Source organism: Phodopus roborovskii, unplaced genomic scaffold (genome assembly GCF_943737965.1).
Source record: "Phodopus roborovskii unplaced genomic scaffold, PHOROB, whole genome shotgun sequence".
NCBI lineage: Eukaryota > Metazoa > Chordata > Mammalia > Rodentia > Cricetidae > Phodopus > Phodopus roborovskii.
In genome coordinates this window covers 9,181,234-9,204,565 of record NW_026126424.1, presented here as the reverse complement: position 1 = coordinate 9,204,565, position 23,332 = coordinate 9,181,234, and the positions used below count along the sequence as shown (strand labels likewise).

Here is a 23,332-nt window from a genome sequence, read left to right as displayed (position 1 = left end):
CTGTGTGACCGGATTTGTACCACGTACTAACTTTCTCTAATAAATGTTTAGTTCTGTTATTGAATTTATTTTCACTGTCAGATTCTGTGGTGATAGAGAGGTTGATAGTCCTGACATAGCTTGCTGTGAGGTTACACATGTACTTCATTCTCTTGAGCCCTAAGCCAGCCCACTACAGCTATCAGATACTCTGAAAATTTATAATACAGAGACCTTAGTGTGGTTAATTTGGGGGTCACTTAGGGCTAAAGGATCCATGACAGTTGGTAAAACATTATTCCTGGGCATGCTTCTATTTCTGGAAGATAAACTAATATGCTGGAAAAATAGTAGATACTCTCCCATCCAGAACTTTTAGGACCTGAATGAAAAGAGAAGGCAGGTCCTCTCTGCTGTAACGTTTATGTGGATGCCATCCTGGGATGAATGAAGGCATTTAGATCTAGCACTCAGCACAGCTCTTCTCTAAGCAGGATGGGCCCCCGCTGTGACTGCTGAGCACTGAGTCTGTGACACTGAACTACCGCCTTTGAGATACTTTCTCTTGACTGTCGTGTTCACTGTAGCTGTACAGCTGTATTTAAACTCTTTCATGTTTTTTCTATAACGCCCCATCAGCCTGTCATTACTTCCCAGGCATGTGACCGTGTGCAAGGACATCAGCACGTATGCTCAGGCTTTCAGGCTCTGGCCAGTCTCCCTGCTCCTCTGTCCCTAAGGTTTGAACTTGTACTCAAGCTTTCCTAGGCTTCAAGCCTACAATGGGTAGATGACACTAATCATTTGAGCCAGTTTCTCACACTAAATTAATTACTATCTATCATCTGTCATACTCTTCAAGAACTCTGCCTGTAGCTGGCACATAAGAACAGCATGAAGGCTGAATCTCTTATAGATAAATTTTTTAGTAAACTATGATACTCACACTTTGGAAATTACTAGAAACTTGTAAATGGAATTTAAAAGGCATACTGCAAGTTTATTCAAGTTCCTTTGTAAATTCACACTTGGGTTTCTAAATATGAAATAGCTTCTGACAGTTCCACTTGAAGTAGCTTAAGACTTGGAAGAAGGTTTTAGGGAGATGCTAACCTCAAGTTATAAGATATAAAGACCTCCAAGAACCAGGCCACAAACACAAGAATACATTGGAGTTCTGTGACAATGTAGATCCTGTGCACCAGACCAAATATTTTCTATAAGGCTTCTTAGCAAAGAATGTATTTTGCTAATACATTTTGTTTTCAGAGACAAGGTCTCACCATGCAGCCCTATATACTGGACTAGCCTGGAGCTAGATTTGAAGGCCAGGCTTGTTTTGAATTCAGATTGATCCACCCACATCTTCCTCCTCAGTGCTAGGATTAAAGGTGTGGGCCAATATGCCTGGCTGATTTTTTTTTTTTTTTTAACACAATTTGAAGTAATTGGAAAACAAAATAATTTCATGACACATGAAAAATCACATGCAGTCTAGATTTGATATTGATAAAAGTTTATTGAAAAACAGCCACACTCATCCATTACAAATTGTTGACTGTTTTCAATCCAAAAAGCTGTGTAGTTGTTACAGAGAGTTATTGTCCACAGTCTAAATAATTTACATCTTGCCATCTATGAACAGCTGCCAATTTCTGTAGGAGCTGTGGTTCAGACTTTTCTGGTATTTAAATCTTAAGAACATTCTGGGCTTCTATTTTAGGATCTTTATTTTTTTATGTTTCCCAAAAAATGTGTAATGTGCAGAAGGGGATGCAGTTCATAAATGCAAAACAAAACAAAAATAAAAACTAGCTATATTAACTTAAAATTGAGTCTCTTAATTTTTTTTGAGCCAGAAGAAATTCATTTCACACGAAAATACCATATTCTGTAGATAACTATTTGAAACATGATTGCATTATTTAAGAAGTTACAACCTTATAACATGGAAACATTGATTAAAATAGGCATCAGAGAAGAAGAAATGCATACAATTGGCCAATGTGTACTGAATCTATTCTGTGTTGAATCAACAAATGGCTAGTTTAGTTTCTACTTCAGTCAGTATTATATAATGCAGAGGGTCTTAACTGAGTAAAGTGAGAAACGACATAACTGTTTGCAAACTCAACTGAGTTGAAAAGGCACATCTATGAAACTGCTGTAAAATACAGAAATTAGTTTAATGTTTCAAACAATACATTCCCAACAGGGAATATGGACTAAATAGAAAAATCTTAAACTTAAAAATCTGTTATAAGCTATTAAAAATAACTGAAGCTCTTTTCTAGGATTTCACAATGTTATAAAAGCAAGAATTATAAACATTGACATTTCAAATACAATTTTACAAACTTTACATTATTTACAAACACTTCATACCAAAAGCTGTTTTAAAAACAAGCTTTAAGGATCAATTTTATCTTGATATTCAAGTGTTTCTTAAGAAATACAAAGTAATGACCACCAACTATAACAGCTAGAAAAGAACAAAACAAAAACAAAATTTGGTGAAGAATTGATAACAGTGTGAATTGATAACAGACTTTTATAAGCAACTTTGAGTTTATCTAAAAGTACTTTTCTTAAACACGCTTTGGATTTAACTTATGGGACTCAGTGAACTACTGAGTTTATCAGTTTACTGAGTTTTAAAGTAATGATTACAAAACTTACCCGTTTAGACATAAAGACAAGTCATTTTGTAGTTCTCAATTCCCTGGAGTAGGCATTATGAAACTATTCTAAAGCCCAATTAGTTTATTGGTCTGTTACAAAATGAAATCATAATAATATAATTCAATTAACTTACTTTCAACATAATAATGAAAATTCCTTTCAATAAAACTCTACATGGTGGTAGTGCAGATAAAATTACTATTGAAGAGGAAAAATGAATAACATTTCATCAAGATTAAACCCTTATATAAAAGGCAAAAATTTAACCTAAGCACTGACAATCCTTAGCAATGTTTAAATAATAAAGCAGCAGTTCAGTTACAATAAGAAAGCCCAATGTTAATTTGTAACACTGGTCATTAGCAGCCCAAAGTAAATCAAACCAAAGGGAAGACCTTTCACATTTCATACAGAGCTAGAAAACAATTTAACAAGATAAAGAATATACTGCAATACTTTTACCTTTAACTTAGATGACCAAAATATTCTTTAGTACAAATTATAAGGACTAATTTATGTTAAATAGATATTCTAAAAAGTTCTAGGAATAAAGTTTTACATGACCTTGAGATTTTAATTAAAAAAAGTTGATCATTAAGGCAAATGCTTTCCAGATGATAACATAACAAATCCATGGTTATTTTAAGACACTTGAAGGATCACACGTTCTAGACTATCACAGAAGTCAAAAGCATGTGGGTATAGCCATCTTTGGTTACCCACTACAAAGTGCTCTGCAAAAAGCAAATACTGCTTTCCCTAGACAAACTGCATTTCTTAACTGGCAAAATGCAACAACCTACATATTAATACATGTTAGTATAATACTTACACATCTACCTGCTGCATAACAGGAGACATGGTGTTTGCTCAACTGTTATATACAGCAAATGAATTGTATACTCCCTTTCTTACTTTTCAAGGTATACCAAGACCACTCACAGGCAGTTTCTAAGATATTTAGTCAACTGGTCATCACAAAGTATGTAAGGTTAACCTAGTTAAAATTTTTCAAAATACCAGTTTTTCATATATCATTAGGTTTTGGTTAATCTGTATATTTTAAAAGGCCAGCTCATTTATCTTAAAATTGGTATCTTAAAATTTATATCTTTGTTTAGGAGGGCAGTGTGAACGAAGATGACCACTATGTAATGGATCCTTCTAAGTGCTCAGTCTGAGATAGTGGATTATTACAATGGCCACTGCTCTCTGGAAAACAAAGCTTGGGTCTTTGATGATATTTCAATCTGTATGTATCAGTCATACAACTATCAACTGAAAAATAGGTAGTTAATGAAATTGCTTCATTTGGGCACACGGAACTAGAGTATTGATCTGCTTGGCAAGGGGCACCAATTACGGCTTTTGAGTTCGCCTGAAAATGATCAGTTGCATAACTGGATGGGTAGTTGGTGGTGTGCTGCTTCACTTGAATAGTTTCCTTATCTCTTTCATGGACCATGTACAAGCGCCCTTCTAAGCCTGGTCCTGATGTGGTACTCAGACTGTGTTTTGGAAGATTGGAGAAATTAGCTGTAAGTCTGACATCAGGTGTAAATTCAGCTCTCTCTAACTGTGGCACACTGGTCATAGAATATTTCTTTGGCGGCAAAGGGGGTGGTGAACTGTGGCAATGAAGTTTTGGCACCCGAAAGCTATTAGCATTGCAGGCTGACTGAAGCGTATGTTCTCTGGATAGAGAGTTCTCAGAGTAATACTGTTCCATGAGGTTCTGCTGTGGCCAAAATAGGAGGGGTCCAGTTTCTGTCTTTAACTCCACAGGTCTCACATGTGAAGGCAATGAGGATGTTGAGACTGTTGCATTACTGCTGACTCTCTTTCCAGGCACAGAACCGTCATCAGTGTGAAGTGGCAAACCTGTTCCTTCAGAAATGTCTATATGACGCCACTCAGAAAACTTGGTCCCATCAGGTTTTTCTACTTTCTGTTCATTTGTCTGGTAGACATGCTCTCTTGCAATATGGTCCTTAAGTGTTTGGGGGTTGGCTGAAGGAAATGACCTGTCATTGGTTTCACCGATATGTGACCTGAAATTTGAAAATAAAAAAATAAAGCCAAATAACCACATAGGAAATCTATATATTTGTATTGTAGTTTAATTTTCCCAATTTGGTTTATAGTTTTACAACATAGCAGTAGAAATGGGGGCTATTTTGTAGTCATGAACATTTCAGTTTCTTTGATCCTGGATCTAGATGCCAGAGTTGTACATACGTGACTACCAGAAACATCTGTCACTTTAAGAACTACTGTCTTCATTTTGTATGACAGGGTTGTGGTGGTGGAGAGATTGAGCCCAGGGTCTGTACATGCTATCCATGCACTCTACCATAGCATTATATATCCAATCCACAAATCACATTCCTAGTAATTAGAAATATGATCTTAAAAACTCATTTCAAATTAAAAACACTGAAATTATATTAAATTACGATAAAATATACAGTATTAAGGGAAATAGTCCAAGCAAACAACTCCATACTTTGAAACATTTTCTACCAATATTATAGTGCTTATGGGCAGCAGAGGTAGAGATACTTAAATCATGATATAAGGCAGGGACATTGTACTAATCTTAACTTAATAAAGACTGTCTCGAGGTCATCAGCGATTTTAAAGTAAAGAGAAGTAACTTTCTATTGTAAAGGCATTTTTCTAGATCATTTGGGACTGAAACAGCAGAACGGCATGGCTCAGTAGATCAGCTATGATGAAGTCTCAGTCCCACTGCCTTGCGTACGGCATTTATCTAATTAGCAAATTTTGTGGTTTTGTTTTGTTGGTAAACACAGTATGTTACGATAAAGCATGAGGGAACCTTGTGTGGGGGACCTTGGCAGATTCCATGGCAGGCAAGGTTGACTAAGGTGGACAGACAAACATACCAGGCAGACAGAGCTTAGTGAGTTTTATTAGAAAGGGAAAGGTTGGGGGAGGGGGGGAGAGAAAAGAGGTAAAGAGACACAGTGACAGACAGAGGACAGAAGAAAAGAGGGAGACAGGGAAAGTCCTGTCCGTCTCAAGGAACAGGAACGGCAGGAAGAGAGAGGGGAAGAGAACGGGAAAGAGAAGAGAGCATAAGTGGCTGGGGATGGGGCAGGGGTCTGTCTTTTAAAGGGGCCCTTTGCAACTGCTTGGAACACTGGGCTGACCAGAGTCCTGCCTGAGTGCATTCTGCCAGGTGACAGGGGCAGGCCAGCATAATGCCTGAGTCCCTTACACAGTAGACCCTCCTTATTTATGGCTTTAGTTATCCAAGGTGAATCATTACATGAAAATTTCCTGCAATTATCAAGTCTGTTTTAGATTGTTTAAAACTCTGAGTAGCATGCCATTTAGGATATGCACCATCCTTTGTGCAGTCCACCCATGCTGTTTCTGAGTCCTAACCACTCCCCTAGAGCTATCAGATTGATGACTGTTGTATCCTATGCAGTGTGTGCTCACCTAATCCTGGTCTCTAAGTGCAAGCATAGTACAGATAGCAGCTCTGAGATGCCAAAGGAGGCACTTTCTTTAAGTTCTAGACTTAGGGAACCAGAGAATAGACTACTGTTTTAATATCAACAACAAGAACCCAACACCATAAGAAAGGAAAATGAAAGTCGGGCTGGTTTTGTTTATACTTCAAACTGCAAAAATTCAGTGTCTCAGGGTAAGTAACTTAGTGGAGTTGGAAAAGACATTAAGCATCTCAAGGTAAATATAAGACAAAGCAAAGGACATTGATACTACATATGTAGTAAAATAATAAGTATTGCAATGAACAGTTTGTAGACATTCTACCTTAGGTCTACATGATATTTAATAATACCAATAAAATAAGCATTGTAATGCCTTCAGATTAGAAATATACCTGTATGTCCTTCTGCCAGAGTTCCAATTACATGTGAATTTAGGAAATGAAATTCTCCTATTTCTAAATATCTATGGTTACCTTTTTATGAAATGGCTTTTTATTTGCAGATGTGATTCTGGGTGGAGCTCATGACATCTATCGCCTGCTTCCAAGTCTTGGGATTTTTTTCTAAAACCTGGGGTAGGAGTGGAGGGGGGCATAAAATTACTTAAATGATCTTATAAAACTCTATCCCATTCATGTTTATATTATGTAAGCTAAGAATATGCAATTATTTTACAAGAAAAAAAGTGCATTCTTCAAGACTTAAAATAAGACACTATCTGCTATGCACACATACACACACTTTTTTTTTTCCGTTTGTTTAGTGCATCCTTTTATACAAGACTACTTGTTGTTAGTATGCAGCAATCCCAGAGCAGTGTCATGTGTACTTGACCACTGCATGTCTTCTACTGAGAGATGTTACAGGGGAAATAACCTGCATCCGAAGACATGGTAATTCTAGGCAGGCCTACTGACATTTACAACTGCCTCCTTTATGCCATGAGATCAGAAGCAACTTTACTTACCCCATAGGAATGTTTACGGACATCAATTCAGTCAATATGGTGGTATGGTATTAAAACAGCACAAAGACAAACTCCTATTTGTCAAGGTATGCAGATCTATCTACTAAATTATTATCATCTTCGTGTAGAAAATAGACTTTACAAGGATACATAACTTGCTCAAGATTCTTTCGGTAGCAAATGCAAACCTAGACCTGTATAATTCAAGTCTATGCTTTTCTTATCCAGTGCTGGGGAGGCAAGCATTCTACCACATTCTTAAATCATGGTTCATATTTTGTCCTGTGTGACTTGACTTACCCTCAATGCTAACAATGACTCAAGTATTCTTGAATGTTAAAAGGCCTAAGAAAAATAACAATCTGATTTGTTATTTTTAAGTAACACTGTAAATTCCAAATTCATATGTTCCTGTTTAAAAAATATTTAGTATCTGGAAGCCAATATTGTAGCATGTTTAGAGTAAAGCATCTGGGTACCTTTTTATAGACTCACTGAAAAAAGCTCTTAATAGTTTCCACCCCTCTATCCAACTGACAGCTAAAAATTAGAAAGTGTGCGGTGAAAAGAGATAACACACCTACACTATTATAGCAGTTCCTCTAAGAACATCCTGGTTTCTGGTACAAACATTTGATGAACCAGAGAAGCTGAACACCAAGTGACTTTTCTTTTACTAAACACAGGAGATCTGAGGTGGATAGGAAAACACCAGTAAAATCACGAGGACAAAATTATAACCAAAACACAGAAGCAACTTTGGAATTTAATAAACTGCTCTGTGAGTCCCCTAACATCAACAGCTGGAACCTGTGCTGATAGCATGTTGTTCATTGCCTTGCACTTGTGGTTTTTAACAATTTTCAATGACGCACCGGAAGCTAGCTCAAGGTGACCTTGACTTCAAGTCTGAGGACGACTTTAGTCCCTGGGACCCACTTGGCAGAAGAAGAGAACTACCTCCCTCCCGGAAGCTCTCTGTGACTGCCACACGTGGCCAAGATGTGCATGCGTGCACACGTGCGTACACACACACACACACACCCCGCACGCATGCACACACATGCATACACACAGCACGCACACATACACACACACAATCACACACACGCAATCACATACTGGTAACATTTAATTAAGCTTTTAAATAAGATTTTGGAAAACTTGTATTTACTATGATCTTTTGTGTAACTTTGTAATATTCATGTTCATGGTGATATTAAAAAAGTTATATCAATATCTTAAAGATTTGATTAACTTAGCAAAGCATGTCACCCCCCCCACACACACACACACATAAATTGTAGAAATTACACTATCAGGCTCAAATAAAATACCCCTTGAGGGCTGGGCATTTCTAGAACAAACAACAAAATCTGACATTTTCCAACTTGGTATCTGTGTGAAGCTGGATTTTCTTTATTCAGGAAGAGACCATTAATATAACAGTCTGAGTGCAAACTCTGTAAGAACGCAGCTAGGCATTATTACAACCCACCTCCCTTTCACTGTCTGTTTTCAGAAGCACTCTTTTAAAAATCAAACGCTCCCCCACCCCATTATCTATGTTTGCTCTCATTCATCTTTCTGATGCTTGATCTTCTGCTCCAAAGAATTCTTGTTTACATTAGCATGTACTAGATTTTTCTCTAAGTGAATAAGTATTTTTACATTTCATTTCTCCACCATCAGCATAGGAAATGAAGAAATGTTGATATGATCCTTAGAAACAAAATCCTGTTGCAGATCAATCCTTTTTTTTAAGGTTATAAAGGTGCTATGAAACACAAAATATGCTACATTTCCTTTCCTGGTGGATTAAAAGGCCAGCCGTAACTATTCTGCAAACAATCCCCTTTCATACTGAAGAGATGAAGAGTTAGGGACTTAACCAATGCTATCACAAGCTTGCAGGAGAAGCACTGTCAGCAGACAGCCACCACTCTCCTCACTCCATGTGAGCTTGCATCTGTATATACATTAATATCTAAACCCAATCACCTCTCATGCTGATGAAACCAAGGCATTAGCTTAAACACCACAGAACATGACCATTCCTGATTGTTTGTTTGTTTGTTTGTAAGGTACAGCTTAGGCAGGCTTAGAACTCATGATGCTCCTGCCCCTGACTTCTCAACATACCCTGCCAGTATATGCCACACAATATTCTTAAAGAAGGTAATGCCACAGAAAATACCCAAATACCCAGGGTCACCAGTTCACTGTACAATTGAAAATTCTTGGGTTTTCTGTACTTTAGTTGATTTCTCCACCCATTGATCTGTTCCCCTTTATTCCCTGTTCTAATTTATTTGTACAACAGACCTATGAATTGAAGGCCACAAAGAAAGCAAAAGAAAACTGGAACTTAAGTTTACAAAATACTTTTAATCCCTAAATAGAACTTCTTGGTATATTATAAAACAAACCAACTTGATCATTCTAAAATCAACCGCAAAGTATAGTTAAGATAAATTTTAAAAAGATCAATACTTATGATCAGAAAGTTAAATTCTGAAAGTGACTTAAAGCTGTAGATCAGCATGATTTAATCATTTCACACTGATTAAAATTCATTTCACTTTGTGCCCAAGAAATACAAATATAATTTGTAAATATATATAATTCTATCCTTGTGCTAATTATTCACGCACTAAGCAGCAGGAGGCAGCAGAGGGCTTATAAACATATCTGAAAATTTAATATCACTGTGGCAAGCATTCAACCTAGTGGTTTGAGTTCAGAATTCCAACTAACTTAAAAATAGATGTGTTATTTCTCTCTGCTGCTGACACAGACATCCTCGTGTCTTTACAGGGAATTCTGGCTCCATGTTTTTCATAAGTCTGACAGTTCAATTTAACACCTGACACAGAAGAAACCTCAGTACTAAGGCAAGAGGCTTTAACTAATGTTAACTAATTCTGTAAGAACTCCACAACACAATATTCCAGCAGTTGAAATATACGCTTTGTCTGAAAAGATGGTTCGTGTTTAGAACAGATTCATGGAAAAATACACTTAAATAAGCCAAGACAGTACAATCTTCACACAATGTAGTGAGATTTAAAGACAAATAGTTCTCAAGTTACATACTTATTTCAACTTATAATTACAAATGCTAAGCATGCAAGAACAGGAATCTAAACATTGACTTATTTACAAATAAAATGTAATTAAATATTTCAGAAGAGTCAAGAAACTTTTAACTGTTTAAAAATATTTCTACCATATACTACAAAGATATTAAGATAAGTTAGTATCCTGCAAGCTGTGCTATGTGTACCTAAAATTTGTGATGTTATAAACTAAAACGGTAGAAGTCAGCACGTTCCTTTTTTACTGAGATTACATTTTAAAGGAAAAACAAATACTGTTATTTTGTTATAAATGAATTACAACACTAAAAGTTTTTTAAAATGCATAGATTATGTTTTCAAAGTTCAGGAAAGATTAAAAATTAAAAGTGGCACAAAGAATATACAAATGTGCGGTGATATCTTGTTTATACTCTAACAAATAAAGCTTGCCTGAAGAGCAGAAGGCAGAACCAGCCACTAACTAACTATAGAGTTCTGGAGGTCTGTACAGACAGAAGTGAGGTGACTGGGCGGGGAGAGGAATATAGGTGGGATGAGATAGAACTCTCCAGTCTGAAGTTTTCATAGAGGTAAGAACTCTGGTGGCTGGCTGTTCTGCTTCTCTGATCTTTTCAGTTTTCGCCCTTTAATGTCAGGCTCTGAGATTTTATTATTAAGACCTATTAGAATTTGATTAACACAAGTGCCCCTCAAATAATCTAATATTAACATTTAACACTCCTTTAAGCTCACAAAAATAAGTTACATATATTATGGTCATTTACTGCTAAATACCTCAATGCTATCCCCATCACACCACCGTTTCTATTACTCCTTTATCGCCTAACTAGTGACTCCTTGCAAAACCAAGCTGGGATTTGACGTTCTGTTTCTCTGTTCTCAAGCCCTCCATCTCTCTGGTCCTCTGTGCAGTGCCCTCTCTTTTCTTTTCTACTTTCTCAGCTACTGGGGATTGGACCTTTCAGCAGCTGCTCCATCCTGAGGCTTTGACTCCCACTATTTCTCTTACCCAGCTTCTTTGTTTTTGCTTTTTTTTTTTTTTTTTTTTGTATATTCTTGTTTTGCAGTTTCTAATTTTCCTGAATGATCTGTCCAAACATAAGTTACTCAATCCCATAAGTGATGATTACAAACCACAAAATTTTTCATGATTTCTAGACTTGGTTCTTCACTGAACAAGAAAACCTATTCATCAAGGTGATGAGCTCAACAAATTAAAAATTAACATTGTACCTCTTCCTTCACTTCCCCTCTTATTTTCCCATTTTAGTAAATGGTGTGTCTAGTTACGTTAAGCCCAAACATGCCTAAGTCATCTTCCTGGATATGGATAATAGTTAGTTCATGACTTTATATTTGTCTTTTAGGTTAAGGTAAAATGCCAATAATTTTCTCAGTGCTCGAAACTCACCCTCTACACTGCTACAAAAGAGCACAAAGCTGCAACCTGACTTAGGGCCTATTAATTCCTCTTGCAGTCATCTTAAATTTCTTTCATTCTTCATGTATGATCATTTCTTCTGACATCATACTTTTTGAATGTATTTCCTCTTACTGTATTGGAAAGAATTTGAAATCCCACTAGGAATTCAGAAGAGAAGCTAAAAATTTAAAATATCACCATGGCAACTTAAAGAATATCCTGTATTTGCAGCAGAACCCATCATATGGAGATATGACTACATAAAATCACTAGTAATAAAAAGCTGATGTCCTCTACTGGTCTTGATAGGCTCCCACACACATGTGGCAGATACAGACACACACAGGAACACATAAAAATAAATTAAAGAAAAGGAAAAGAAAAAAAAAGTGAACTGCCACAGGATTAGGCAATTGTCCTCTGGATATGCACTAAAAAAAGAACCTCGAGGATGTTCACAGCAACAGAGTTTACAATAGGTAAAGGGAGCAACAACTCAAATGTTCATCAACAGATGAATGGATAAGCGTCAAGAAAGTGAAGGTCTTGGACAGCAACACCAGGCATGCCGTCATGTATGGGGAAAACCCAGAAGGCCTCCGTCCTACACAAAAAAGTGCAGGCAACTCTGGAGTGCTGACAAGCAGGACAAAGAGTCTTGCCCAAGGAAGAGCACACCAGTTGGTTATCCAATACCAAACGGTCAGCTCTGAAAACATGCAAATAACATTCTAGACTCAACGGGCTGTATTTAAGTACTTAGGGATATATACATGAATACACACATACGTTTGTAAGAACAATTAATGAAAAAAAAAAGAGTCCATGAATTTGAAAAAGAACAGAGAAGGACACATGTGAGGGCTTGGAAGAAGGAGAGGGAAATGGGAAATGAAGCAGTTATATTATTATCTCAAAAAATCAAGAAAATGAAGTGTGTTACAACATGGATAACCCTTGGGGTCATTGTGATTAAAATAACCCAGACACAAAAGGATAAATGTATGCCTACCTACAAGAGGCACCAAGAACAGTCCAACTTGGTGACAAAACAAATAAAACCAGAATGACGATGAGCAGTTTAGCTTCCTGAGGGGAAAGGGAAGAGCTGTTTAGTGCATCAAAAGCTTAGGTTCTGATTAAAGTGGGTCGGGAGATGGAGGTAGTGATAGTTAGTGACAGAAACATAAGTTAGAATGGTAAGTTTTGTTAAGCACTCTCTACTGAAATAAAAGAAAAAAGTAATGTAACACACACTCATATTGAATGTGTAAACTCACTGCAAACAATGAAGTCTTCATCATCAAAATCTATGACCTTGTGTTTTTATAACCAGCAGGAAGCAAGGAGCATTTACTGAACTTGCAGTTATTGTTCATTTCACTGACTTCTGCTGTGATTTCTGGCCAACCTTTCACTGCTTCCTGTAATACTTGGTTAGCCTTTTAACAGATATTTAAAACAAGCCAGGCATTTTACTATGGGAAAGGAAAGTTACTTCCTCAATATAAAGTGTTTCCTCCTGATAGCATACATTTGATGAAAATAAAACAAATTAACAAATAATCATATTCAAGGCCTGTAACCTGGAAAATAATCTCTACAAAAACCTTAAGGAGGATAAGGGCTACAATGTTTTAACTGTGAAAAGTTACACCACTTTCTCTGAATTCTAAGACTTGAAAATATTTTCTTGTATCTCAAGAATGCAACCCCTTTTCTGCCCCCACATACCCTCAGGTTTGTTTGGCTTACAATCTATATATTTTTAGCAAATCGCCTGTAATAATGCCACACCATTAAATATTATTTCCAAGCTGAACCTTTTCGATGACAAGCATTAAGAAATACTTGTCAGTATTTCTTAGTTCCTATGGTATGATAACACCCACCGAACCCAGCGCTAGGCAGTGGTACATCTCCACTCTCCTCCATGCTCTCCCTGCAGGTATTTCACAGACCTAACTCAGCTCCAGGCAGGTATAAAACTCACATTCCCATTCCTAAAACTATGCCTGCTAATGAGGCCCCTTAGACAATGGGTGTGAGAGGAAATACATGGGCCACATCTAGTGTGACATTTGGAGAGCCCAAAGATGACTTTCCACGCTGTATGTTCCTTTCACTCCTACAATTACAATGCTGCTTGTATGAGGCCTTGACTGACACCTAGGAAACATCCCATATTGGCCTTCACTGCACAGGTATGAACAAGGTATAAACTTGTGACAAGACACTGAAATCCTGAAGCTATTACACTGTGAAAGTGTGATAGCGAATACTGGCACACTGACAGACTGGAATCACTTAGGAAATACATCTCTGGACACGAACACAAAGACTGGTGAGCTGAGGTGGGGAGCACCATTCCATGAAGTGCAGCCCTAGACTCAATATGAGCATCCATCTTTCGCTGCTTCCTGCCTGCAGATGCACTGTGCCTCAGCCACCTCAAGTGCCTGTGGTCGTGCCACCCTCGCCAGTATTATAGTTGGGAAGCTATAATACTCTCAAACTGTAAGCCAAGATAACTCATGTAGCTTTGTCAGGCATAACACACGAGTGTTAACGAGTGTTAAGGAACACAGTAAGCTAGAGCATCTGTCAGGACTGATGCTTCCCCTTTCTCACTGCCTGACGTAGCTATCCCATCCTTTAAAGGCCTGTGAGCATGAACTTCCCTTAGGGGAGGCAGCCCAGCTCTGCTTTGCCATTGGTGAGGCTCTCTGGTATCTTGGTCTCAGTTGTGGGTCACAATTTAAAGCAGGGGAACCCATCTACACTCTGGCCTCAGTTTTGCCATCTGAAGTTAGGGAGTGCAGACTTCAGCCCCCACCCTAGGTCATCCAACAAGGTCAGATAATCAGCAGAGAATCCAGTCCCCAACAGTACTCAGTACCCTCTACAGCTCTTTCTTATTTATACACTACATAGTCAACTGTGCCAGGCCACACTGGATCCTCACTGTTCATTTCCTCCATATTCCAACTGTCTCCTCCAAAAATTACAAGGCCCAGTGAAATGACCTAGATAAAATTCCTGACACAAATTCAAATGAACAATTTAAAATATGTTCATATAACTCAGATATATGAGTGGATAAACTGGATAAAATGAGGAAGTCAATTAAGAATATAAAAATAAAAATCAATAAGGAGATAGAAATACTGAAGTAAAAAAACTGAAATGATAGAAATGAAAAATACAATAGGTCAAATAAAAGGTTGGTAGAAGGCCTAGCCAATAGAACAGATCACATGGAAGACAGAACTTGAAGGCAAAAGATAAAAATAGGATCACTCAGTCAAAGTCAATGCTAAATTTTAAGAAAAAATATATAATTTATACATATATAATTATATATACATGTATATATTAGATAAACAGAAAATCTTTGGGATACCAGGAAAGGCAAAACTGATAAATTATGGGTATGGAAAGAGACTACAAAATATTTTCAATAAAATCACAAAAGAACATTTCCCAAATCTTGGGAAAGAGATTCCTAACCAGATACAAGAACATCATATAGACAGGACAAGAAAAGAAACCCCTATGCCATATAATTAAAACCCTAAATATATAGAACAAATAAAATATACTGAAAGCTGCAAATGATAAGGGCAAGCTACATATCAATGCAAGCCTAGCAGAATAATTGCCAACTTCTCAATGGACCCTAAAAAAACCAGAAGACCTGGAAATATGTAACTCAAATTCTGAAAAAGTCACCACTGCTACCCAACTTAATATACCTAGCAAAACTATCTATCCTAAATGAAGGAGAAAGGTAAATTTACCATTACAAAGGCAAAAGGAATTTATCACCCAAAGACTAGTCCTACAGAGGACACCAGAAGGATTTATTTCAGACAGAAAGGAAAGAGGCCCACAGAGAAAAACAAGAAGATGGTGGTTATACAAGAAAACAAACAAAAACCAAAGAATCCCCAAACCTATAAAATCAGAATGAAAGGAATCAATAAGCCACTATTCAATTCAATAAGCCACTCTTAATGGTCTCAATGTTCTAGGCAAAGACAGAATGTAGTAGATTGGATTAGGAAACAAAAGATTTCCTTTTGCTGCTTTCAAGAAATATACTTTGCCATCAAAGACAGTGTCTCAGGGTGAAAGGGCAGAAGAAGTTTTTTCAAGCAATAAGGACTGAAAAACAAGCTTGTATCCCTATTATAATAGATGCAAAAATAGACTTCAAAATCAAATCTAGTCACAAGGGACAGACACTTCAAAATCTGTGAAGAAAAACCCACCAAGGATATTATGATTTTAGATGTATGCACAAAACACTGGCATACCCAATTTCATAAGTGACACAAATTTATCCCAATGTGGTAATAGTTGCTGACTTCAATATCCAACTCTCATCATTACAGAGATCAGACAAAAACAGATCCCACCCAGGAAGAATTGAAAGCTGGAAGGAAGCCTGTTGGAAAGAGGGCTGCACTGGAGGAAAGGGGTACAAAAGAGAGGGAATAGGGAGGGAAATTGCCCGAATTCAGACAGTTAAGGGCACACGCCAATGTGGCCAAAGATCCATCAAATCAAAGCCTAAAATTCAAGCTGCTCCTGGGGAAGGAGGGCCAGGATTCAAAGATTTCCTCATCTAAAATGAAAAAGTAAACTCTAAAACTACTAACCCTGCAAAAACTGAAGGCATACGAAGGGTGTATCCAGGGCTAGTGAGGTGGCTTACTCAGTCGGCAGAGATGATTAGCATGAAACCCTGAAGACCTGAGTTTGACCCCTAGAACCTATAAGGTAGAAGAAGGGAACTAGCTCTGAAGCTGTCCTCTAACCTTCACATGCATGCAGGCACACACAAAGTCAATAAATATTAAAAAGATTTTTAAAGCATGTTTTACAAGGCTACAAACTTCAAAAGCATATTCAGCTAATAAAAGTGATAAAAACGTAAAATCAGTATTGGGGAGCAAATGTGAGAAGTACAGCATCAATAGACAGTATACATAAAAGTTTGATTTCTTTTTCCTATACATTACTGACACATGCACAAAATAACAAGAAAATGCACTTATTGCTACTATAAAGTTATTGTTTTTTCCTTCTATCAGGATGACCACAAACTTATGACCCTTATACCTTACTTAACTTCCTAAGTGCTGGGATTACAGGCATAAACCACCTCACTGAAGTCAAAATAATTATTTGGCCATATAGGGCTTTCTAGGGTATGCTGAAAACCCTATGTTATGTTAACTTGACACAAGCTAAAGTCATCTGGGAGGAGGAAACCTTGATTGAGAAAATGCCTCCATAGGATCAGGCTGTAGGCAAACCTGTACATTTTCTTAATTAGTGACTGAAGGGGGAGAACACAGTCCATCCTGATTGGTGCCATTCCTGGGATGGTGCCCTGGGTTCTGTAAGATAGCAGGCTGAACAAGCCATGGGGAGCAAGCCAATAAGCAGCTCCCCTCCATGGCCTCTGCATCAGCTCCTGCCTCCAGGTCCCTGCCTGAGTTCCTGTCCCGAGTCCCGACATCTTTAGATAATGAACAGTGCTATGGAAATGTAAACCAAATAAATCCTTTCCTCTCCAAGATGCTTTGGTTGTGGTGTTTCATCACAGCAAGAGAAACACTGACCAAGACATAAGGTATATCATAACAACGAACAGTAAGACACTGCAATTCACCCTTTACTGAAACCATTAAAACATTTAAGTACAATTTTTACCTTCTAAGTGGTCTTTGCTCTGATGAGATATACACTCCACACTGTTTATATTTAGATTGCTCATCTTAATCTGCTCACTGGAAAATAAAACACACATGCCAAGCACATCAGTTATTGTGGATTATCTTAGTTTATTTTAGGAAAAGTTCATACTGAACACAAACCTGTAAAATTCAAACAATCACCAAGGAGGATGGTGAGTGCCAAGGAGGCAGCGTGGAGGAAGAATGCTTATCTTAGCATGAAAAAATCAACACAATTAAATAAAATCATACATCTCGCTTGCCTAAATTCAATCTGAAATTTACATCAATTTCAAAGCAGGAAAAATCTCTAGAAAAAGACAGAGCCTGGAGAGATGGCTCTGAGTTGGGTTTCCAGCACCCCTGTGAGGCTCAGTCCGTAACTCCAGCTCCAGAGGATCTACTTTTGGCCTCCATGTGCATACAAATACATGGTATACATTCCCAAAAGCGCGTGCGCGCATGCACACGTGCGCACACAGAGCAAAATAAAATCTAAAAACACAACAACAAAACCCAAGAATACGAGGGAGAAACTGTTGGTCTGTGTATTACCTGAAGGCTTTACCACCAGTGGTCTCCATCACTGTCCCACTCCCATCTGTAACAGGTGAGTCCAAATTAGCAGATCCATTGCTGACATGATCACTGCTTTCATACCCAGACTCTGTCCGCTGCATCTGCCAGCTGTTTCCGGGACCTCTGCTCTCTGTGGTGCTCGTATTTTTCTCTGCTCCTTTTCCATTAGCTTCAAGGGAACTTCTGCTTCCTGCCTCCTTCATTTCATCTTCATATATGGTCATTAACCCTTTCTGCTTTGGGTTTGCTTTTGTCCAATTATTAAAACTTGGATCCTTGCTATACTTAGGTCTGTTACTGATGTCTGATTTATGCCTAGGACTATGTTGCTTTTTTTCACTTTCACTGAAAACACTATCAACATTTAAAGTTTCTCTCATGGGTTTCCAGCCGCGGTGGCGGCCTTTAGCCCTGCTACTGTAGCTGCTCCCTTTGTCCCTGGAATCCTGACTACTGTCTGTGTCATATCCAGTGCCACTGTCAGTCTTAGCTTTGCCAGTTGTTTTCTCTCCAGGAACGGGAGGATTCTGGGATTTGCTTGAGCTTAACAGTTTCCCAGAAGTGTGGCTCTCATGGAGAACACGGTCATGTTTACAGGGTCCTTTGCCTTGGCTATGGTAGAGATGGGGGTTCCCCTGTTGTCTAAAGCCATCCAGGGCAGGAGGTGATCCAGACTTGAAAGATGAGACGTCTTCATCAACCAAATCTTAAAAAGAATAGTAGGTAAGACACACATCAACCACCTCTCACAGCAGCTCAGTGATCACAAGCCAAACAACTTTTTGGAAAATGTTAAAGCAATGACATCTAAATAATAAAATTAAAATATATTACTTACTGGTTTAGGATTGAAAAGGGCATTATCAGGTGTGGTGCTACATACTTGTAATCTCCGCATCTGGGAGTTTGAGGCCAGCCTGGTTTATAGCGTGAAATCCTCTATCAAAAACCCAACCATTTACTACTTATTTACAAATAAGAACTATGTATAAAATTAAATAGACTATAAAAAATCCTATAAAGTAGATCATATAAGTTTTTGTTGTAAAAGAATTAAGCATTTTGTCTTACTTATAATTAACAAAAATCATAAACATTTCTCATGTCTGATGTTTGTAAAGATTTTCAAAGTGAGTTCAAGAATGAGACACACTGTCACTTGGCTTGAGAAGTAGGTACTATCTTAGTCTTCCAGAAGGACAACAGAGGGCACCTGTCCAACTAGAAACCAATACCAATACACTCGGATGCAGCATTCACCTTAGGAATGTCATGCCACACCTACACGCCAAAAAATATGTATGTATGTATGTATGTATGTATTTCACTGTAGCAAACCCTTAATCTCATCATTAAAAATACATGGGCCAAGTTATGTTATATCCACAAAAACACCATAAAAGCAAAAAAAAAAAAAAAAAAAAAAAAAAAAGAAAGAAAGAAAGAAAGAAAAAGGTTAACTCTACTACATTAATAACAAATAGGTGGGCACTGAGAAACCCTTTGTAGCTTCCTTAACTTTCTTTTTTCTTTTCAGTGCTGAGGACCAATTACAAAGCCTTGAACACATTAGTAGGCACATGTTCTACCAATGAGCTACTTCCTCCTATATGGCCTTCCTTCTTAGTATTGCATTTGCAAGTGAAAGTACATAGAACTAAAAAATAGCAAAACATAAACAGTAGTGTGTTGTGGTGGTTTGAGTGAGAATGGCCCCCTGGGCTCATACTTTTGACTGTTACTGGAACTGTTTGGGAAGGTTTAGCAGGAGTGGTCCTGTTGGAATAGGTGTGGTGGTCTTGGTGGAATAGGTATCATTATGAGTGGGCTTTGAGATTTCAAAAGCCCATGCCAGGCCCAGTTTTTCTCTCTCTCTGCTGCCTATGGATCAGGATCTATTCAGCTACTGCTCCAGCAACCATGACTATCTGCTTATCAAGATAATCACGGACTCACCCTCTGAAAGTATATGCAAGCCCCCAGGTAAATGCTTTTATTTGCCTTTCATGGCAATAAAGCACTAATATTGCAATTAAACAATAACTGGAATTTTTTTAATCTTTTAAATTTAGTAGAGAGGCATTCAAGAAATCAAACTGAGAAACATGTAAACATATAAAACTGTAATATGTAAATATACACAGTATACTATAAAACTACACTTTAAATAACATTTTTGCTGGTTCTTTTTAAAGTGAATTCTCTAAGAACATAACTTACCCCTGTGCTGGCCTATATCTTTCCTTTGTCCCTTAGATTCTAAATCTTTCCGTTGAGAAGAAAGTGCATTTTTCTGTTCAATGGCTTTCAGAGCACATTCTCTGGAAATGTTTTTCATCTTTTCTCTCTGATCATTGTTTAACTTAACTGTAAAAGAAAATATTCTTATAATCATATGCATCATTTTTCCAAGTTGTTCAACAATCTATACTTAAAAAAGTCACGGACCAGAGAGATGGGTCAGTGAACCAGGGCATTTGTTGCCAAGACTGACAACCTGAATTCAATCCCTGGAGCTCATAAGAAGGAAAGAGAGAAATAATTCCCCAAATTTGTCCTCTGATCTTCACACACACACTGTATCATACACATGCATATGTATGTACATAATGTATTCACATATGCGCACACACACAAATGTAATTTTTAAAAAGCAAAGTACATAAACTCATTTTTATACTTAACTAAATGTCCAGCATGATTTTTCTTGACATTGAAGAACCACGTATTCGTTAAATACATTTTTATATAGTCCCTAAAGCACGTGTAAAGAAAAAAGATGAAAACTGCCATTGAATAAAGAGGCAGAAAATATTTTCCATGTTCTAAGTATTCTTATTTATTTAAATCTCTGAGGTAGGTACCATAACTATCTCCAATTCATGTGAGATATAAAGCCTCACATAATTAGAAGCTGGTCAAAGTTTACAAAGCTTGTGTGAATTCATGTTATCTTATGCCGCAGTATAGACTATCTTGAATTAGTCAGTAGGATTATAACTCTCAGAGAAATGCACTCACAAAAGGACATACATCTACCTGCTATTTCCTTTTCATGGGTAAGGCAAGGCAAGGCCGGTTAGCCTTTCTGTTCAGTTCTCACCAGGAAATATGGGTTCGGTAACCAAGTAAGAAAAGAATACTCCACTGCTTACAAACAATGTTTACTGGGCAGTGCAAAGTCATACCTGGTCCTCTCCTCCCACTTGTCTGCATTTGGCTCCGAGTAAATGATGAAACAGTATCAGCTTGAAGTTTGTGATTTTCTCTTTGTTTTGCCTGACCACTAAATCCATTTTCCTTTGAATTATCTGGTTTGTAACTGACAGGCTTTTCACACCCTTAAAAAGACAGTTAAAAAACACATCATTCCTTTCCAGACATTTTTAAATACTCTAGATAAAATAATTAACACTAAAGGGCTGCTGTTGCTCAGGGATTGTATGCTTTGCTACTTTGGACTTTCTGGTTACTAAAACAATTACGATCTCAGAGTCATTCCCCCAACTAGCTTCTTCTGTGTTATGGGTGCATCCTGCTGGGTGATTCCTAAAGGTGTTTCTGAGGCTACAGACAGGGAAAGTTTCTTTGGAAAGAGCAACAAAATATAGCAGAATTATCCTGAATTTCAATTGACTGAAATTCAATTTTAAAATATTCCCAACATTACATTCAGCATTAAATATTAATTTACTTTAACAACAGGGAAATACCAAAAATAAAAAAAAAATACTTTTTAAAAGGAATTACCCATATTTTCTGCAACTGTTTTGTAATGTGACCAGTGGATAACCTGTTTGAGTGCATCCTCAGTCGACACTGCTGTACCATCTGGGTTTGCATAAAACAGCAGAAGTGGCTGTAGGTGGCATCGTATACACTTGGAGACCACATCTTTCCACCTGGTTCCAACCTTTAAAGAAAAATTGCAATTAACAAACCAATTTCTGAAGTGTGCGACACAAATAGGTAGAAACTAAATTAATTCACATTTCAAGACTGCTCAGCAGTCCACTATCATGAGCAATTTAATAACTTGCCCAAATAAAAAAAATTTACAGATTCTTATTTTTTAAAAACAGGCAAGGGCCAATGAGATGGCTCAGTGGTAAAAGACTCTTGCTGCTAACCCTGACTTGGGTTTTATCCGCAGGACCCTATGGTGGAGAGGGAGAGCTGACTCCCAACTGGCTCTCCTCTGAGCGCACACACATGCTGTGGCATGCGTGTTCCTCCTCCCCACATATACACAGTAAATAAATGTAAAGGGACATCAACAGGCAAAATGATACTTTCTTACTAAGATTCAATTATTAAATCTTATTCATATACACATCTCAACCTATACCTACTTGAACTCATAGCAATCTTATTTCAGCTTTGCAAGTGCTGGAATTATAGGTGTGAAACACTATGTCTGACCTAATCACTAATTTTAAGCAGCCTTTCAGATACATCATTGACTGACTTTTAACAAGCATACAAGGCAATTTAATAGAGAAATATAAAGGAATTTATAAAACAAATGGTGCTGGAAGCCTGGATAGCCCAAAGAGAAGCAAGTTCCACCCAAGAGCTATAAAAATAAACATCAGCTTCACCAAACAAAAGCAGAGAAGGAAAAAAAAAATGTAAAATGGTCTTCATCAACTTAAGTAATAATAATTATCTGTCTTGGAAAGATGTATCATCAGGAAATTGAAAATAGCCAGTTATAGTGGCACATGCCTTTAATCCTGGCACTCAGCAGGCCAAGGTAGGGGATCTCTTGGAGTTCAAGGCCAGCATGGTCTATATAAACTCCAGGCCAGTCTGTGCTACTTAATGAGATTCTGTTTCACTAAGAAATTAAAAATAAACATATAAATAATAAAACACTTGTGCACAGAACAAAAAATTCCTAGATCTCAATAAGAAGATATTCCAATCTGGGAGAAAACAACAACAACAACAAAAAAACTAGCAGAACATTTGAATAGACAACACACACACACACACAAACACAGAGCCAATAACCACATGGAAAGAATGCTCACACTATTATTAACCACAAGGGAAAACATTTAAACATTACAGTGAGGTATTTTATACACAGCATTCCAAGAGCTAGAATTACTAACACTACCTATCTGGAATACAGGGGAGGGTGTGGATGAGGGATTCTCATACACTGCTGGTAGAAACAAAATCAGTACAACTATGATGAAAATTAATAGGCAATTCCTTGTAACACTTAACACACATTTGCCATGTAACCCAGAATTTTACTCTGGGTATTATCTAAGAGCAATGGAAAAATATTCACACTACGATGAATTTTTTATTTATTATTATTTTTTTTTTTTTTAATTTTTTCGAGACAGTTT

The 23,332-nt window shown here is 37.4% G+C and overlaps 1 protein-coding gene across 1 annotated transcript in view; it reads right to left on the bottom strand.

Moving 5' to 3' along the window:
* Window positions 1–1,478: 1,478 nt before the first annotated feature.
* The window catches only part of Usp53 (ubiquitin specific peptidase 53), a 58,391-nt gene continuing 36,537 nt past the window's right edge, over window positions 1,479–23,332 (bottom strand). Inside the window, exons 10-16 of the mRNA XM_051185567.1 lie at window positions 21,717–21,879; window positions 21,155–21,307; window positions 20,187–20,333; window positions 17,943–18,672; window positions 17,365–17,441; window positions 6,623–6,719; window positions 1,479–4,712 (exon numbers count right to left, since the gene is read on the bottom strand). Coding sequence (XP_051041524.1) covers window positions 3,809–4,712; window positions 6,623–6,719; window positions 17,365–17,441; window positions 17,943–18,672; window positions 20,187–20,333; window positions 21,155–21,307; window positions 21,717–21,879 — 2,271 coding nt within the window. The 3' untranslated portion in view covers window positions 1,479–3,808. The remainder of the gene's footprint in view (window positions 4,713–6,622; window positions 6,720–17,364; window positions 17,442–17,942; window positions 18,673–20,186; window positions 20,334–21,154; window positions 21,308–21,716; window positions 21,880–23,332) is intronic.